The 19223-nt window shown below is 47.3% G+C and overlaps 1 protein-coding gene across 2 annotated transcripts in view; it reads right to left on the reverse strand.

Annotated features, from left to right (window-relative positions):
- Positions 1-2371: 2371 nt before the first annotated feature.
- CCDC13 (coiled-coil domain containing 13) overlaps positions 2372-19223 on the reverse strand; it is a 34270-nt gene continuing 17418 nt past the window's right edge. Inside the window, exons 9-17 of one of the 2 annotated variants that reach the window (XM_081931714.1) lie at positions 18203-18379; positions 16462-16668; positions 15099-15223; positions 13628-13702; positions 12874-13002; positions 8254-8408; positions 7324-7459; positions 2861-2966; positions 2372-2687 (exon numbers count right to left, since the gene is read on the reverse strand). In XM_081931714.1, the coding sequence (XP_081787840.1) occupies positions 2580-2687; positions 2861-2966; positions 7324-7459; positions 8254-8408; positions 12874-13002; positions 13628-13702; positions 15099-15223; positions 16462-16668; positions 18203-18379 (1218 nt within the window). In that variant the 3' untranslated portion in view covers positions 2372-2579. Of the gene's footprint in view, positions 2967-7323; positions 7460-8253; positions 8409-12873; positions 13003-13627; positions 13703-15098; positions 15224-16461; positions 16669-18202; positions 18380-19223 lie in introns of both variants that reach the window. The other variant, XM_081931715.1, reaches the window with a different exon arrangement.

Genomic DNA, 19223 nt, shown 5'->3' on the forward strand with positions numbered 1-19223 from the left:
AGCTGATGACATGGCTCCCCAAGTCTCTTTTCTGATGAGAGCAGCTTTTGCATCTCATTTGCAAACCAAGGATCCAGAGTCTGGAGGAAGAATGGGGAGGCACACAATGCCAGATGCTTGAAGTCCAGTGTGAAGTTTCCACAGCCTGTGTTGATCATCACAATTATAACAAATAAAGGCTTGACATATCTCGCTTTGCATGTCATGAGTCTATCTCATATATTAGTTTCACCTTTTAAGTTAAATCACTGAAATAAATGAACTTTTCCATGATATTCTAATTTTCCGAGTTTCACCTGTAGTTGCCAATTTAGGATACCACTTGATGCATGTGCAGGAAGTTACCGCGGTCCATGAAACCTCCTGCTCACAATAACTTTCTTAGCCTTCACGGTGCCAAAAAAATTCCCTGCTGGGTTTGCTGCAGCAGATTAACACGGCTACTCTTCTGCAAAAACCATGACGTTCCATCTTTCTATCGGTGGGGAATTTCCAGATTTACACCGGATAATTTCTTTTATTGCTGCACCAGGAAATTCAGACTTTAACAGTTCCTCTGTTTGTTTGCTTTTAACCTATCTAAAAGGAACTCGCAGTAAAAAAACCGGTTGGCATCCTTCCCTGCGTTCATAGAATCATAAAAGTTGAAAAGTACCCAACAGATTATCTAGTTCTAGCCCTTGCAATACAGGCTGAGCATGGTGGTGTTGTAAACCTAGTAAAGGTAAAGGGACCCCTGACCGTTAGAGCTTCCGGGTAATGTGGCCAGAATGATTATGCCGCTTCTGTACTTAATTGCAAACATGTAGAGCAGCACTTGGAATTCCCTTATCCGATGTAAAGTTGAATTTTGCCCCCCGCTTCCCAACTTCACTGCATGTTGACACCTTTTAATTTTCTGCCTTCCTGAAGGAGGTACCTGTGAAAGTATCAGCTTTGCACATTATTACTGCCTCTCAACGCAGAAGCCGCCGCGAGACATTATGGCCCCCAAATCATGTCTTACCAAATGGAATCATTTGCCCTCCTTTGGGAAAACAACCTTAGGCATCACTTGCAAGATGTGGCCATCAATAGCTTACAGAATAAATACTGTTATGAGTTGCGGGTGCCAGATTTCCCTCAATTTCAATTTCTTAGAATTTAATCCACGCTTGGGAGTGTTAAAATTTAGGTGCTGGATTTAGCCAAGCGTTAAATAATACAGGCCAAACCGGTTTCCACAGTGTCCAGAAAATCAGTGAGCCATTAACCAAATCAAGGGGAATGCAGTGGACCATTTTAAAAGGTGGAGACGGGCCCCACCCTGAACTTTGAGCTAGTTAGCAGAGTTCAGTTTAGGATTGCAGTTGGGGGCTGTGAGCTGGTTGTTTAAATCTGAGGCCGCAGCAATGGGAGAAACAGGACCCTCTTGGGGTATGAATGCTGTGGATCCCTCCATCGTAGGCTCAGGCTGTATATATGTGTGAATAAACCATACATCATGAAGACACCACAGTCTCTCCAGTGCCTTGTTACCAAAAGGCAACCCAAACTATGAGTAATCTCCTGGAATCCCTCACCATTCATAGACTGGGGTGGCACATAACAATAGACTTAGTTTAGCATTAGCCGCTCGCCAGCACAAACTGGGAACCACAAATGCTGATGGACTCTAGCTGTCGTAAATGCAGGTTTTTGATTTTCGTAAATCACTTTGAGGTTAGAATCATAGAATCCTAGAGTTGGAAGAGACCACAAGGGCCATCGAGTCCAACCCCCTGCCAAGCAGGAAACACCATCAGAGCACTCCTGACATATGGTTGTCAAGCCTCTGCTTAAAGACCTCCAAAGAAGGAGACTCCACCACACGCCTTGGCAGCAAATTCCACTGTCAAACAGCTCTTACTGCCAGGAAGTTCTTCCTAATGTTTAGGTGGAATCTTCTTTCTTGTAGTTTGGATCCATTGCTCCGTGTCCGCTTCTCTGGAGCAGCAGAAAACAACCTTTCTCCCTCCTCTATATGACATCCTTTTATATATTGTTGTTGTTTTTAACAATCGAGTGGTGTATAAACTTCTAGCTTTTTGCATTTTATCTGTGTTTTAGGTTGTGTAAGCTTGTCTGAGAAAAAGTCAACACCAATAATAATAATAATAATAATAATTCTTATTCAACAATGCCTCAGCTGATGAGTTGCTGAGATCACGCTGCTCATGAGGCTGCTTAAAGTCTCTGGATATTACTGAACCTGAATTTACAGTTATGTGACTGAATCCCACCTGAAAATAGTGAATCTTGAAGCAGCGCTTGAAGCAAACCTGTCTCCGCTGTGTCTGGTTGTTCCCTTCTCTCTAATTTACAACAGAAAGCAGAGACCAAACAAGGAATGTCTTTTTTCCTTTTTGTTGAGAAAATAAGATACCCCTTTATCTTGTTATGGCTTTGCCAAGGGTGACAACAACGTCCTGTATTTACAGATTTAAACAGAGCGGCATCGCAGGCACACAGAGCAGGTCCAGCCGTTTTCGACACAGGCCAGTCCTTTCGTGGCAGCTCATAAAGAGCGGAGGAGACCTAAAGTTCCACCGAAGAGACAGTTACATGGGCATCATCGTGGGTGAGAAGAGATGACCTCTAGGGGCCTCTGGCAGGGAAGAGTTTGCTACGTCTGCTACGTCTTCAGCAGGTCTATTCCTCACTCCCTCCTGCAAGTGTTCAAACAAATATCATTTCGAGGGGCAAACCTGGCCAGGAGTAAAACGCGAGACCCCTGGGATTCCCCGATGACTCCCTCCCTCCACAGGGCGCTCTGGGTGGGCTTGGCTTAGTTCCGGTCCTGCTTCTGCTGCCTCAGCGCTTGCAGGAAGATGTCCTTCACCTGCCCCACCGTCTCCTGGTACAGCTGAAAGTCTTCCTCTTTGGTCTTGGCAGAGTCCTGCAAAGCCATCTTCAGGCTTTCGTTCTCGTCCATCTGGATCGCAAGCCTGCAAGGACAAAAATCGGTCATCGGACGTCACGAAGAACTTACAACAACAACAACAACTTATTATTTGTACCCCGCCCATCTGGCTGGGCTTCCCCAGCCACTCTGGGTGGCTTCCAAAAAAATAATAATATTAAAATACTCTAATACATCAAACATTAAAAGCTTCCCTGAACAGGGCTGCCTTCAGATGTCTTCTAAAAGTCTGGTAGTTGTTGTTCTCTTTGACATCTGGTGGGAGGGCGTTCCACAGGGTGGGCGCCACTACCGAGAAGACCCTCTGCCTGGTTCCCTGTAACTTGACTTCTTGCAGTGAGGGAACCTCCAGAAGGTCCTCGGAGCTGGACCTCAGTGTCCGGGCAGAATAATGGGGGTGGAGACGCTCCTTCAGGTATACTGGACCAAGGCCGTTTAGGGCTTTAAAGGTCAGCACCAACACTTTGAATTGTGCTCGGAAACGTACTGGGAGCTAAGCTGGGAAAGAAAGGCAGCCTCTTCCAGGCATTTTTATTATTAATTATTTTTTGGAAAAAGAAAACCAGTATACAAAGCTGTCTCTCTGGCCCTGTGATGCTGGAGAATACACACGGTTCTGGCAGATGAAGATGATGGACTATATGGAACTTGCCGAACTGACCGGGAGACTCCGAGACCAGAGAGAAGAGACGGTGGAAGAAGATTGGAAGAAGTTTAAGGAATATATTTTTAAAATATGTTAATATTTAAATCTTAGAATAGCTTTGGAAGTGGATTTAGGCTGTAGGGTTAGAAGTAGAAGATAGTGTATTTTAAAACAGTATTATTTGCAAGTGATAAAATGTGAAGATTTTTATGATTAAAGTAAGTGTGATTAAAAAAAAATGATTTTTGTAAACTGCTAAAGATGAGGTAAAATGAAAATCAGATATGGGGGACCTGGGGAAGCCCACCCAACAATGTTTAGGAAAAAATAAGGATAAGACAAGAATCTGTTTCTATTGTTTGTTTTCCTGTTTGTGCTGTTTATTTGTGTTATAAAATGAATAAAAAAATTTGGGGGAAAAAGAAAATTTTCAGATTTCATTTATGTTAAAAGGAAGCCTCTAGCTGTCATGGCCAGGGAAGGTAATCATAATGGTGCCATGGAGGTCTTTGCACCGAGAGCTCCATATTTAAGGCAGTAGCAGCAGCCGCCGCCTCTGAATAACAACAGAATTCTTCAGCGCTATTGCGGCTGCATGTGCTCTATTTGCAGCGCTACAGGGCTCTGGTACAAAGACCAGAAAGAACACATTTTGGCTCAAAGCAAGAGGCACCAGGTGGAACTATCGATAGCATTCCCCGGGGTAATTAAAAAAATATTCCTAATACAGTGGACGATCAGGTTGTGAACGTGATCCGTGCAGGACGCACGTTTGCAACCTGCAGCGTTCGCAACTCGGGTCTGCGCACGTGGGGGTTGCCATTCGGCGCTTCTGCGCATAGCGTGATTTAGCGCTTCTGCGCATGTGTGACCGCCGAAACACAGAAGTAACCTGTATTTATGGGTTTCAGCAGTCCACAACCCAAAAAAACGCAACTTGAAGCGGCTGTAACCCAAGGTATGACTGTAACCTTCCCATCCTCCGCGGAGTTCAAGATGGCCTCCCTCGCCACCTCCATTTTATTCCCACGATGTTTATCAGGTAGGCAAGGCTGAGAGACGGCCACTGGCCTGCAATCACCTAGTGAGGCTCACGGCTGGAGATTTGAACCCAGGACCTCCCATCCCTAGCCCAACTTTCTATCCACTCAGCCACATGGGCTTTCGAAGCAGAAAGAGCACCGCCACGTTCCCCTTCTGAGCAGCAGTGTCTTGGCTGCATTGATGAACGCTGTTGTGCAGGCACGCTGGGTCTCTTAAGGCCTTCGACTGCCCACTCATTGTAAGGGTTTCCTCCCAAAATTTCCTTTCCATCTTATTTATTGCGCTGATATCCCACCTTTCCCCCCAAGGAGCTAAAGCAGGTATCAGCAAACTTTTTCAGCAGGGGGCCGGTCCACTGTCCCTCAGACCTTGTGGGGGGCCGGACTGTTATGTACTGAAGTTCTCACCCTGGGCCAGCAGGGGGATACTGTAGATAGTTATGCAAATAAGGGATCGAAAGTGACGTTCAGTGATTGGATAGTTTTAGAAAATTGTTACAGTTACGTTGTACTGGAGCTCTATATAAGCAGGCTGACTGAACCCTTCAGTTCTGTTCTGTTCTGGCCTGTGAATAAACAAGAGCTGTTTGAAGAATCGCTGTGTCGTCTGATATGTTCACCCACAACTTAACACAGACTATTTTTTTGGGGGGGGGGATGAACAAATTCCTATGCCCCACAAATAACCCAGAGATGGCAGGATTTAAATAAGCATTCACATTATCAGCTTCAGAAAATGTTTAGAAGATAGTGAAATATGATGGTGTATTCACTTTTATTTTTATGTTTTTAGGTTTGATGTTATGTTATTAAGAACCTTTTCTGTTAAGAGATAGCAAAGTGGGTGAAAAGAGAAACAAACCAGGAGCGCAAGTTGGGGGAAGTCTTGGAGGGGAGGGAGGGAGGAATATATAGTAAATGTTAATAATTTGAGATGTAGGTAATGAATGAAAAAGAAAAATGAATATATATATATATATATATATATATATATATATATATATATATATATGCTTTCGTAGATTTTCACGGGTACAGGAATGCAGGTTTTGGTGTCCTCGGGTGTCTTCCCGTGTAAAAGTTGGGGTGTCTAGGCGACGTTTCGACGAGGTCTCACTCGTCATCTTCAGGCTGGTGCTTTCGGCTTCTTGTTACTGGAACAGAGCAGGATCTCAGTGTTTGAGTTCCTATAAATACTGTTGAGGGGGTGTGGTGTATAGCCTCCAATGTTCTGGGCAGAGAGGAAGTTCCCAGGCTAGTGTGCCTTTTCTTCTTTTGTTCCTTAATTACTTGAGGGATATCTTGAGTGATTTCTTGAGTGATATCCTGAGTACCACTTAGGTGGGTCATTAGGTGTGGATTAGTTGCTAAAGTCTTTGTGTCTTGACCTCTTGAACTTTGTGAAGAGTTTTTCTGAGAAGATGGCTGTACTGCACTTAGTTGTGCTCTGGCTTGGCTTCGTGTATAGGGGCGAGCTGTGGTTTTGTGGCCTGTGTCAGCCAGATCTGTGTAGGGATTGCAGGGGGGTGCAGCATCCGGAGGTGCCACCATGGTTTGGCTACTGGATGGTGTCTGTAATTTATCTGTGGAGAGGGTCTGGGTTTGGGTCTGGTGTGGTTGATTGGTGATGGCGTTCTGTGTGCCTCTGGATCTGGTGTCAGTTTTTGTGGGGAGGGCTAATTTCCAGATGTCTGGCAAGCGGGATGTGTCGTCACGCTTGTTCATGTTGTGAGGGTGTTTCTCTATCTCGATGGCTTCCATGATTATTCTCTTGTGGTGAACGCCATCACCAATCAACCACACCAGACCCAAACCCAGACCCTCTCCACAGATAAATTACAGACACCATCCAGTAGCCAAACCATGGTGGCACCTCCGGATGCTGCACCCCCCTGCAATCCCTACACAGATCTGGCTGACACAGGCCACAAAACCACAGCTCGCCCCTATACACGAAGCCAAGCCAGAGCACAACTAAGTGCAGTACAGCCATCTTCTCAGAAAAACTCTTCACAAAGTTCAAGAGGTCAAGACACAAAGACTTTAGCAACTAATCCACACCTAATGACCCACCTAAGTGGTACTCAGGATATCACTCAAGAAATCACTCAAGATATCCCTCAAGTAATTAAGGAACAAAAGAAGAAAAGGCACACTAGCCTGGGAACTTCCTCTCTGCCCAGAACATTGGAGGCTATACACCACACCCCCTCAACAGTATTTATAGGAACTCAAACACTGAGATCCTGCTCTGTTCCAGTAACAAGAAGCCGAAAGCACCAGCCTGAAGATGACGAGTGAGACCTCGTCGAAACGTCGCCTAGACACCCCAACTTTTACACGGGAAGACACCCGAGGACACCAAAACCTGCATATATATATATATATATATATATATATATATATATATATATATATATTTAAAGAGAGAGATGCATTTTAAATAAGAGCACACATTCTATTCATGTAAAAACACGCTAATTCCAGGACCATCCGGGGGCCAGACTGAGAAGGTGATTGGGCTGGATCCGGCCCTTGGGCCTTAGTTTGCCTACCCATGAGCTAAAGGTTCTATCTGCTTTCCACCCCGCAACATCCCTGAGAGGTAGGCTAGGCTGAAAGATGCAGTGATTGGCTCAACGTCACCCGGTGGTTATAAACGTGAGCTTTCTCAAAGTGGTTAAGCATCTTACCTTGTGGATAGTTCTTCTATTTGGGACTCCAGAGGCACCTCCGATCGTTGTGCTGATGGAGGTCCGCTCCTGTCACCCACGTTCCAGTCCAGCCTGGTGCTGTTCTGTGGCTGAGTTGTAGATGCGGGGCCTGTCGCTAAAGGAGAACACAGAATTTCCCCTGCGTTTCAGAACCAACCAAGTCTCCACGTTCGTCATGGCCAAACACAAATGCAGCAGTGTGGTATTACAACATGCCATATACAGTACCTCCACATGTGGTGGGAGTGCCCCCAAATCCAACTATTCTGGACAACAGTCATAGGAGAAATATGTAATATAACTAAGCAAGTATTAGAAATAACCCCAGAATTGGCCCTACTAAACATCTTCCAGGACAATAATGCCCATTTACACCACAAAGAACTCATAACCCATTCAGCAGCCAGAAACACCATAACGAGACACTGGAGAGACATGTCAGGAGTAAGCATGGACCAATGGTACCAAATAGTATGGGAAACCGCCTTACTAGAAAAAATAACCAATAAATTGAAACTGGTAAAGGTAAAGGGACCCCTGACCATTAGGTCCAGTTGTGGCTGACTCTAGGGTTGTGGCGCTCATCTCGCTTTACTGGCCGAGGGAGCAGGCATAGAGCTTCCGGGTCATGTGGCCAGCAGGACTAAGCCGCTTCTGGCGAACCAGAGCAGCGCACGGAAACGCCGTTTACCTTCCCGCTGGAGTGGTAGCTATTTATCTACTCGCACTTTGACATGCTTTTGAACTGCTAGGTTGGCAGGAGCAGGGACTGATCAACGGGAGCTCACCCCATCGAGGGGATTCGATCCGCTGACCTTCTGATCGGCAAATCCTAGGCTCAGTTGTTTAACCCACAGCACCACCCGCATCCCTTAGTTTGCCTACCCATGCTCTAATCTATGACATTACCTGCTTTGTTCTTAGAGGGGTTTTTTGGGGCGCCAGAATTCTTCCCAGACTCTGTTTTCAGGTGTTCAAACTGCTGCTCTAGAGCGATGTACCTGCGCTGCTGCTCCAGGAGCTTCTTCTCTGCTTCCCAGACCTTGGTGGTGCTGTCGTCCACCCTGGCATTCAAAACAGAAGGATCCATAGAATCAGTGGATATCAGAGCTGGAAGGGACACCGCAGGGTCATCTAGCCCAACCCGCTGACACGCAGGAATCGCACCTAAAGGCTCCCTGACAGGTGCCATGCAACCTTTGTTTATAAACCTCTGAGGAAGGGGACCGATTAGGCGCAGATTTTACTATATTAATAATAATAATAAATTTTATTTATACCCCGCCCTTCCCGGCCAGAGCCGGGCTCAGGGCGGCTAACACCAGTAAAATTACAGTAAAATCATAATAGGGAAAAAACCCCAATTTAAAATACAGGTTAAAATGCAATTTAAAATGCAGCCCCATTTTAAAAGTAGCCCATAGATCAAAACCATAAGGGGAAGGAAACATAAGGGTCAGACTGAATCCAAACCAAAGGCCAGGCTGAACAGCTCTGTCTTGCAGGCCCTGCGGAAAGATGTCAAGTCCCGAAGGGCCCTAGTCTCTTGTGACAGAGCGTTCCACCAGGCCGGGGCCAGTGCTGTAAAGGCCCTGGCCCTAGTTGAGACCAACCTAACCATCTGTTGTCATGTTGTCATTTGTGGACCTTAAGGTCCTCCGTGGGGCATACCGGGAGAGGCAGTCCCGTAGGTACGTGGGTCCTAGGCCGCGTAGGGCTTTAAAGGTTCAAAACCAACACCTTAAACCTGGCCCTGTACTCCACCGGGAGCCAGTGCAGTTGGTAAAGCACTGGATGAATGTGATCCCGAGGCAGCGACCCTGTAAGGAGCCTCACTGCGGCATTCTGCACCTGCTGGAGTTTCTGGGTCAGTCTCAAGGGCAGCCCCGCGTGGAGCGAGTTACAATAATCAAGCCTGGAGGTGACCGTCACATGGATCACTGTGGCCAGATCAGGGCGAGAAAGGTATTATTTATTTATTTGTCATTCAGACATCTCAATGCAACATACAACATATATATATAGAGAGAGAGAGCGCGTGCGCGAGAGCCGGGTGTTGGAATTGTGCCTTAGTCAGAGGAATGTGCCACAGCGCAGGCACCGGCAGATATTCCTTGGCGACCTCCCCGCTGCGCCACTCTGCTGATAAGCAGGCGAGGTCTCGGCGATTCTTCTCAGATGTGTGAGAGGAACACACCGTTCTTCCTCTCTCCCCTTTGGTGTCCCCCAGGGAGGGGAAAGAAGCAGACAGAAATCTATTTACATCTTTTATTTCTGTCTCTTACATCAGTACAGAGAAAACATGTCTGCACTCCACAGCAGTAAGAATAAAACTCCACCCATGTACTTCCAGTACGGGTCATATGACACACACACACACACACACTGAGCTAACATCCGGTGCTCAATACAGAATGGACTGCCCCTTTGTTCCCATGGCAACAGTCCTGTTTGGCTTTGCAGCCACAAGCAGCTGACTGAGCTGCTAGAGCCTTTGCTTGCTGCTGCATTGGTGCTTTATAATAACACCGGGAAGGCCACCACTGAAAAGGCTCTTTCCCCTTGTCACCACCCTCTGAGGCTCCCTCCAAGGGGGCACCTGGAGAAGGGCCTCAGGTGAACGTTATGGCTCTGGTGCTTTCACTTGCCCTCCTCACACCCTCAGTCCTTCGTCTACAAATTAGGATACACAGAGGCCAACCTAACAGGGTTGTTGTGGGAGCAAACAGAATCAAGACTCTGGGGCTGCAATCTTCTACAGACTTAAGTTGGGAGTCAGCCCCACTGAGCTCCACAGGGCTTACTTCTGAGTCAACAGATGTGCACTGTAAGAAAAGTTAACATTGTTCTCAGTTGCTGGGTGTGGTTTCAGCTGTCGTGATTCCTTTGTAGTTGCTTTTTGCAGTTTTTATCATATAAGCGTTGTACTGTGTTTTTAATTGCCTCTAAGGCACCCATAGAACTCAGGTACGTGGGCAGGAGGTAAACGTAATAAATGTGTTTAATTTGTTTGCAAGATAAAAGGCTGAATGCCCACAGAAGATGCTTCCTGCTCGCAGGAGGCCTGTTTATAGCTCACAAGCAGCCTCACGCCCAGCAATGCAAAGGAATTTTAAATAACCAACAAATCAGCACAGTTTTGAAATCAGCAGTTAAAATCGGTGCAGTTTTTAAAGGCCCAGCCCACCATTGGAGTGGCGTAGCGTGGGTTGTCAGCACCCGGGGCAAGGCAAGTAATTTGCACCCCCTAACCCGTGGATTTGCGCCCCCTAACCCATGGATTTGCGCCCCCTAACCCTAACCCCCGGGTGTTGCGCCCAGTGCGGCCGGCCCCCCCTGGACCCCCCACGCTACGCCACTGCACCATTGTGATTAAAAATAGTGTCTAATTGTATCCCAGGTTTAGAACTGTGTCACCAAGCATATTTTTTACTTTCAGGAGCTGTGGGTTAAACCACAGAGCCTAGGACTTGCTGATCAGAAGGTCGGCAGTTCGAATCCCCGCAACGGGGTGAGCTCCCATTGCTCGGTCCCTGCTCCTGCCCACCTAGCAGTTTGAAAGCACGTCAAAGTGCAAGTAGATAAATAGGTAGCGCTCCACCGGAAAGGTAAATGGCGTTTCCGTGAGTGGCTCTGGTTCTCCAGAAGCGGCTTAGTCATGCTGGCCACATGACCCGGAAGCTGTACGCCGCCTCCCTCGGCCAGTAAAGCGAGATGAGTGCCTCAACCCCAGAGTCGGCCACGACTGGACCTAATGGTCAGGGGTAAGGTAAAGGTAAAGGTAAAGGTACCCCTGCCCGTATGGGCCAGTCGTGTCCGACTCTAGGGTTGCGTGCTCATCTCGCTCAAGAGGCCGTGAGCCGGCGCTGTCCGCAGACACTTCTGGGTCACGTGGCCAGCGTGATGAAGCTGCTCTGGCGAGCCAGCACCAGCGCAGCACACAGAAACGCCGTTACCTTCCCACTATAAAGCACTACCTATTTATCTACTTGCACTTAAGGGTGCTTTCGAACTGCTAGGTGGGCAGGAGCTGGGACCGAACGACGGGAGCTCACCTTGCCGCGGGGATTCGAACCGCCGACCATGCGATCAGCAAGTCCTAGGCACTGAGGTTTTACCCACAGCGCCACCCGCGTCAGGGGTACCTTTACCTTTACACAGTTCTGAAGACCCACAACTGAAAACAACTCTCCAAATTGGCCTACTTTGGATATTCCTATGTAGCTCCTCTAGAAAGATGGACAGCACTCGGGTCAGCACTAGAGTTGGAAGGTGTCATGAGGGTCATCTAGACCAAATTCCTGCAATACAGAAATATTTTGCCCAACACGGAGCTCAAATCCACCAGCCTGATACTAAGAGTCTCATGCTGAGCTAAGGTAGCCTTCGTGGAAGTACAACACCTTAATGCTGTTTATTCATAAACACTACCACAAATAGTTAATGCCAGACCTCTCCTGTGTTAGTAACGGGCAGTGTCAGATTTTTAACATGCCCATAAAATCTCCAACACCCATCTTCAGGGAGGGTGCCTTTGCCACAGCTGCCTCCGGGATCAGAGGCCAGTTGCAGAGGAGCAACAACGCGAGGTTATTGTCCTCAGGTCTTGGTTTATGGGTTTGCTGCGGTTGGCCACAGTGAGGAACAGAACCCTGGACCAGGCAGGCCTTTATGTGTGATCACAAAATCAGATGGGACAGCCAAGTGTTTTGCAGCCCCCTCTCCTGCAACACTGGGACACGGATGGGTTAAACCACAGAGCCTAGTGTTATGTACTGAAGTTCTCACCCTGGGCCAGCAGGGGGATACTGTAGATAGTTTTCACTCAGGTCCACATATGCAAATAAGGGATTGAAAGTGACGTTCAGTGATTGGATAGTTACAGAAAGTGGTTACTGTGCGTTGTAGTGGAGCTCTATATAAGCTCCACTACAGTTCAGTTTTGTTCTGGCCTGTGAATAGACAGGAGCTGTTTGAAGAATCGCTGTGTCATCTGATATGTTCACCCACAACTTAACACCTAGGACAGAAGGTCGGCGGTTCGGATCCTCACGACGGGGTGAGCTCCCATTGCTCGGTCCCTGCTCCTGCCCACCTAGCAGTTCGAAAGCATGTCAAAGTGCAAGGATATAAATAGGTACCACGCCAGCGGGAAGCTAAACGGCATTTCTGTGCGCTGCTCTGGTTTGCCAGAAGCGGCTTAGTCATGCTGGCCACATGGCCCGGAAGCTGTACGCCGGCTCTCTCGGCCAATAAAGCGAGATGAGCGCCGCAACCCCAGAGTCGGCCACGACTGGACCTAACGGTCAGGTAACCTTTACCTCCTGCAATACAGGAATCACAACTAAAGAATCCCGGATCCAGAAGTCACTTCTTCTTATGCCTTACAGTTCTTCCCAACTTTATTTTTTTCAAATTGCAAAGGATAAGAAAAGTGCCTTACATTTCCTTGGTTTTCCAAGGCAAGGGAGACTTGGGAAAGGGGAGGGGAGGAGCCTGTTTCAAGGTGCTGTAATGTTTTGTGCTCACCTTTTCTGCAGGATGTTGACCATTTCTATCAGCTTGCCCCTTTCTGCTTCAGCGGCTTGTCCCAGGGCCTTGTACTCTGCAATCTGGATCTTCACGCTTTTCATGTCCAGATTATCGGGCTCAACAATCCTAAAAAGGAGAAAAAAGAAAAAAAGGAGAAAAAAGGACCTGAGTTGGTAAGGGAAGGAGAAGGAAGGGAACCCCGATATACCAGTGTACTGGAGGAAGCAAAGATAACCAGCATTGAAGCAATGATTCTTCAACATCCATTTCGGTGGACTGGTCATGTTGTGCGGATGCCTGATGATCGTCTTCCAAAGCAACTATTCTGAACTTAAAAATGGGAAGCGTAATTCTGGTGGTCAACAAAAGAGGTTTAAAGACTGTCTCAAGGCAAATCTTTAAAAATGTAGTATAAACACCAACAATTGGGAAACACTGGCCTGCGAGCGCTCCAGTTGGAGAACAGCCTTTCCCAAAGGTGTCATGGGCTTTGAAGACACTTGAACTCAGGACGCAAGGGAGAAACGTGTTAAGAGGAAGGCACGCTTGGCAAATCCACACCATGATCAGCCCCTGCCCAGAAACCAATGTCCCCACTGTGGAAGGACGTGTGGATCCAGAATTGAACTCCACAGTCACTTACGGACCCACTGTTAAAACCGTGTTTATGGAAGACAATCTTACTCTACGAGTGGTTGCCAAAGAAGAAGAAGATAAGAGGTTCAGCCAACTCCCGATAGCTGCCACATACCTCCCAGGAGAGACAGTGGATGGGAATGAGGTCGCCACGGAGTCCACGAGGGTGTGACCCATCTTAGACACCATCCTGGGGAAGGCAAAGAATTGCAAACATCTCAGCAACAGCCTGTGTGCTTAGCTTGCCCATCTTCCAACATCTGTGCACGATGCCACGTATCTGGGGAGCAGGCAGAAGGCTCTGAAGCCCTGCCGGTTTACAAATGCTGCTGCGACGTATAATAATAACAACAACAACAATAATAATAATATATTATTACTTATACCCCGCCCATCTGGCTGGGTTTCCCCAGTCACTCTGGGCGGCTTCCTACAAGAGATTAAAAATACATTAAAACACCTGTTTAGGGGAGCTTTTAATCTTTAATAGATTGTTGTATTTTAATATTCTGTTGGAAGCCGCCCAGAGTGGCTGGGAAAACCCAGCCAGATGGGTGGGGTATAAATAAATTATTATTATTATTATTATTATTATTATTATTAGTCATTAAAAACTCCTCTAAACAGGGCTGTCATCAGATGTCTTCTAAAAGTCAGATAGTTGACAGCTGATGGGAGGGCGTTCCACAGGGCGGGTGCCACCACCGAGAAGGCCCTCTGCCTGCTTCCCTGTAACATTGCTTCTCACAAGGAGGGAACCACCAGAAGGCCCTCATACCTGGACCTCAGTGTCAGGGCAGAAGGATGGGGGTGGAGACGCTCCTTCAGCTATACTGGGCCAAGGCTATACACTGACTACACAACTTTTAGAAGACGTCTGAAGGCAGTCCTGTATAGGAAGGTTTTTAATGTTTGATGTTACATTATATTTTCGCATATGCTAGAAGCTGCCCAGAGTGCCAGTCAGGTGGGCGGGGTACAAATGATAAAATTATTATTATTAAACCAAAGCTCTTCTGATGTGACAAATTGTTTCAGGATACCTACAACTTAGGGATGCGGGTGGCGCTGTGGGTTAAACCACAGAGCCTAGGACTTGCTGATCAGGTCGGTGGTTCGAATCCCGGCAACGGGGTGAGCTCTCATTGCTCGGTCCCTGCTCCTGCCAACCTAGCAGTTCGAAAGCACGTCAAAGTGCAAGTAGATAAATAGGTACCACTCCGGCGGGAAGGTAAACAGCGTTTCCATGCGCTGCTCTGGTTCGCCAGAAGCGGCTTAGTCCTGCTGGCCACATGACCCGGAAGCAGTACACTGGCTCCCTCGGCCAATAAAGCAAGATGAGCGCTGCAACCCCAGAGTCGGCCAAGACTGGACCTAATGGTCAGGGGTCCCTTTACCTTTACCTACAACTTAGTTCTCTCACTGAGGCAGAAAGCTTGTGTCTGGGATGTACCATTGCAGAGTACATCCACAGAGTACATCCATAGTTTCCACAAACTATGACCAAACTGCCAGAGTCCTCTGAACAGTTTGTTCTGACAGGCAGCTGTATTCATATAAACCGAGGATTTAAAATTGTTTTTTACCTCACAGAGCTATTACTTCCAACAAGGTCATCCCTCCGGGATCCTGAAGAACCATTCCCTTCTTCTAAAGACTCGGCTGACAGGGTAGAAAGTGAGTCAGGACTGCTTTCCTCTTTTCGATGGTGCTGGCATAAAGACATCAAGCAAGTCAGACACTACACATTTCTTCTTTTTCTTTTTTGAATTTGAATCCATAATGGATTCCGTTTAACTTCCAAGGTACGACTGTACTTGATTACCGGTACTGTATATTCAACAATACCTTCCACCACTTTTCCTAGGACAGACATAAAACCATCCAGCCTGTGATTTCCACAAGCTGCTGTGCTCACTAAGCTGGAAACTCAGCCAAGCCTGTGAAGATCGTGTTTCGCTAATAGTTAACTCCGGATTTGAACTGTAATTATTATTATTATTATTATTATTATTATTATTATTATTATTATTATTAATACGCCGGAGTGGTACCCAGCCACTCTGGGCGGATTCCAACAAAACACTAAAATCCAGTAACCTATTAAACATTAAAAGCTTCCCTAAACAGGGCTGCCTTCAGATGTCTTCTAAAAGTCTGGTAGTTATTTTTCTCTCTGACATCTGGTGGGAGGGCGTTCCAAAGGGCGGGCGCCACTACCGAGAAGGCCCTCTGCCTGGTTCCCTGTAACTTGGCTTCTTGCAGGGAGGGAACTGCCAGACAGCCCTTGGCACTGAACCTCAGTGTCCGGGCAGAACAATGGGGGTGGAGACGCTCCTTCAGGTATACTGGGCCGAGGCCATTTAGTGCTTTCAAGGTCAGCACCAACACTTTGAATTGTGCTCGGAAACGTACTGTGAGCCAATGTAGGTCTTTCAAGACCGGTGTTATATGGTCTTGGTGGCTGCTCTGAGTCACCAGTCCAGCTGCCGCATTCTGGATTAGTTGTAGTTTCCGGGTCATCTTCAAAGATAGCCCCACATAGAGCGCATTGCAGTAGTCCAAGCGGGAGATAACCAGAGCATGCACCACTCTGGCGAGACAGACAGCGGGCAGGGAGGGTCTCAGCCTGCGTATCAGATGGAGCTGGTAGACAGCTGCCCTGGATACAGAACTGACCTGCGCCTCCATGGACAGCTGTGAGTCCAGAATGACTCCCAGGCTGCGCATCTGGTCCTTCAGGGGCACCGTTGCCCCATGCAGGACCAGGGCCAATGTAGGTCTTTCAGGACCGGTCTTACAGTATATGGTCTTGGTGGCCGCTTCCAGTCACCAGTCTAGCTGCTGCATTCTGGATTAGTTGTAGTTTCCGGGTCACCTTCAAAGGTAGCCCTGTGCGATTTACTGGCCGGCTTGCTCTGTGATATTAAGAGATCCGATATGGTTTACCTGCGAAGCGAACTGCTGGACCTCCTCCTCCAGTTCTTTCACCCTGGCCTCTCTCTCGGAAACCATCTGCTTGAGCTGCTCGATGAGGCAGTTCTGCTTCTGGACTTCCACACTCAGCTGCTGCTCCAGGTTCTGGTGAGATTCCTTGGTCCTCTCGTCCTGCTGGCTCAGGTTCTTCAAGATGGCTTGCATTTCCTTCTGCTGGCTCTGGGGGAGCGGAAAAGGCATGAGGTTTGCACACATGCATCATTAAAGGCAGGTGGTAGCGTTTGACCCCTAAAGGTAATAATAATAATAATAATAATAATAATAATAATAATAATAATAATAATTTTTTATTTATACCCCGCCCTTCCCGGTTCAGAAAACAACAGGGTGGCTAACAACAAATTTAAAACACTTAACTGATGCTACAAAATAAACAGCATAAAATACAGTATAAAACATGAATAACTATAAATTGAGAATTCAAAAATCAATTTAGGGGGGAAATCCATCCAATAAGCATTAGATGATCACCAGGGCTAGCTGGCTAAATTAGTCCTATTTGGGCCAGCGAGGAGACCAGGGGAGAATTAGCTGTGGGATCCCAGAGCGGGTAATCTTCATAAAAAGGGAGGGGAGGGAAGGAAGGGGAATAAAAGATCAGGCTAAGTTCAAATTGAAAACCAGGTGGAATAGCTCTGTCTTACAGGCCCGGCGGAAGGAGGTTAAATCCTGCAGGGCCCTGGTCTCATGGGACAGAGCATTCCACCAGGTCGGAGCCATCACTGAGGAGGCCCTGGCCCTGGCGGAGGATAACCTGACTTCCTTAGGGCCCGGGACCTCTAAACTATGGTTATTCATGGACCTTAAGGTCCTCTGCGGCGCAGACCAGGAGAGGCGGGCCCGTAAATACGAAGTACACCCTTGTGCAAATTAATTGAAACGAACAATGTAGTTTATTGTACAAAACTCACATATACGGACATTACTATATGGCATTTCCGTGCGCTGCTCTGGTTCGCCAGAAGCGGCTTAGTCATGCTGGCCATATGACCCGGAAGCTGTACGCCGGCTCCCTCGGCCAATAAAGCGAGATGAGCGCTGCAACCCCAGAGTCGGTCACAACTGGACCTAATGGTCAGGGGTCCCTTTACCTTTAGATAGGGCACAAACACAAAGGTACACACACCTGGCCTGCTTCTGTAGGATTACAGTAGTACTTTGGGTACGCTTCAGGTTACATACACTTCAGGTTACAGACTCTGCTAACCCAGAAATAGTACCTCGGGTTAAGAACTTTGCTTCAGGATGAGAACAAAAATCGTGCTCCGGCGGCGCAGCGGCAGCGCGAGGCCCCATTAGCTAAAGTGGTGCTTTGCTTCAGGTTAAGAACAGTTTCAGGTTAAGTACAGACCTCCGGAACGAGTTAAGTACTTAACCCGAGGTATCACAGTATTATTATTATTATTATTATTATTATTATTATTATTAAATTTGTTAGTCGCTTTATCTTGCCCAGAGAAACCCAAAGTGACTTATAAGCTATATAGTGGCAATCCTATACAATCCAATCTCCTGCAATGAAGGAATCTCTTGCCCAATGTCGTGGGATTGAACCCACAACCTTGAGATTAAGAGTCTCATGCTCTACCAACTGAGCTATGCAGATACTGGTAGCATTCTGGAAGTTGAAATAGCCTTGAGCAGCAGCTGTTGCCGAACCCCGGGGGGGGGGTGTGGAACACCCAGACCGTACCAGCAGAGCATCAACGAGTTCGTCGTCGTGCTTCCCTTTGTCCAGCAGGGTCGAGATCTGCTCCTTCAGGGTTTTCACTTCGTGAGACAAAACTTTGTTCCGAGCTTTGGAGCCGTCCAATTTCTGTTTCAGCTCTTCGTAATCCTTCAGGAGGGTGTTATGTTCCCCTGAAAGCTTCTGCAATTAAGCAGATAAAAGAAAGTCAGCCTTGACGTGGTAGGGAATTTATTTACGTATCATGTATCCCACCAATTTTTCTAAGGAGCTTGAGGTGGCATATATCATAGAATTATTATTATTATTATTATTATTATTATTATTACTACTACTACTACGACTACTACTACTACAGTGGTACCTCGGATTACATACGCTTCCGGTTACAGACTCCGCTAACCCAGAAACAGTGCTTCAGATTAAGAACTTTGCTTCAGGATAAGAACAGAAATCGTGCTCTGGCGGCGCAGCGGCAGCAGGAGGCCCCATTAGCTAAAGTGGTGCTTCAGGTTAAGAACAGTTTCAGGTTAAGAACGGACTTCTGGAACGAATTAAGTACTTAACCTGAGGTACCACTGTACTACTATTATTCATACCCCGCCCATCTGGCTGAGTTTCCCCAGCCACTCTAGGCGGCTCCCCATCAAGTGTTAAAAACAATACAGCATTAAATATTAAAAAACTTCCCAGACAGGGCTGCCTTCAGATGCCTTTTAAAGATAAGATAGCTACTTATTTCCTTCCTATCTGATGGGAGGACATTCCACAGGGCGGTCGCCACTACCGAGAAGGCCCTCTGCCTGGTTCCCTGTAATCTCACTTCTCACAATGAGGGAACCACCAGAAGGCCCTCGCAGCTGGACCTCAGTGTCTGGGCAGAACGATAGGAGTGGAGACGCTCCTTCAGGTATACTGGGCCGAGGCCGTTTAGGGCTTGAAAGGTCAGCACCAACACTTTGAATTGTGCTCGGAAATGTACTGGGAGCCAATGCAGATCTCTCAGGACTGGTGTTATGTGGTCCTG

The sequence above is a fragment of the Podarcis melisellensis genome, assembly GCF_964234715.1.
Source record: "Podarcis melisellensis genome assembly, chromosome: 12".
NCBI lineage: Eukaryota > Metazoa > Chordata > Lepidosauria > Squamata > Lacertidae > Podarcis > Podarcis melisellensis.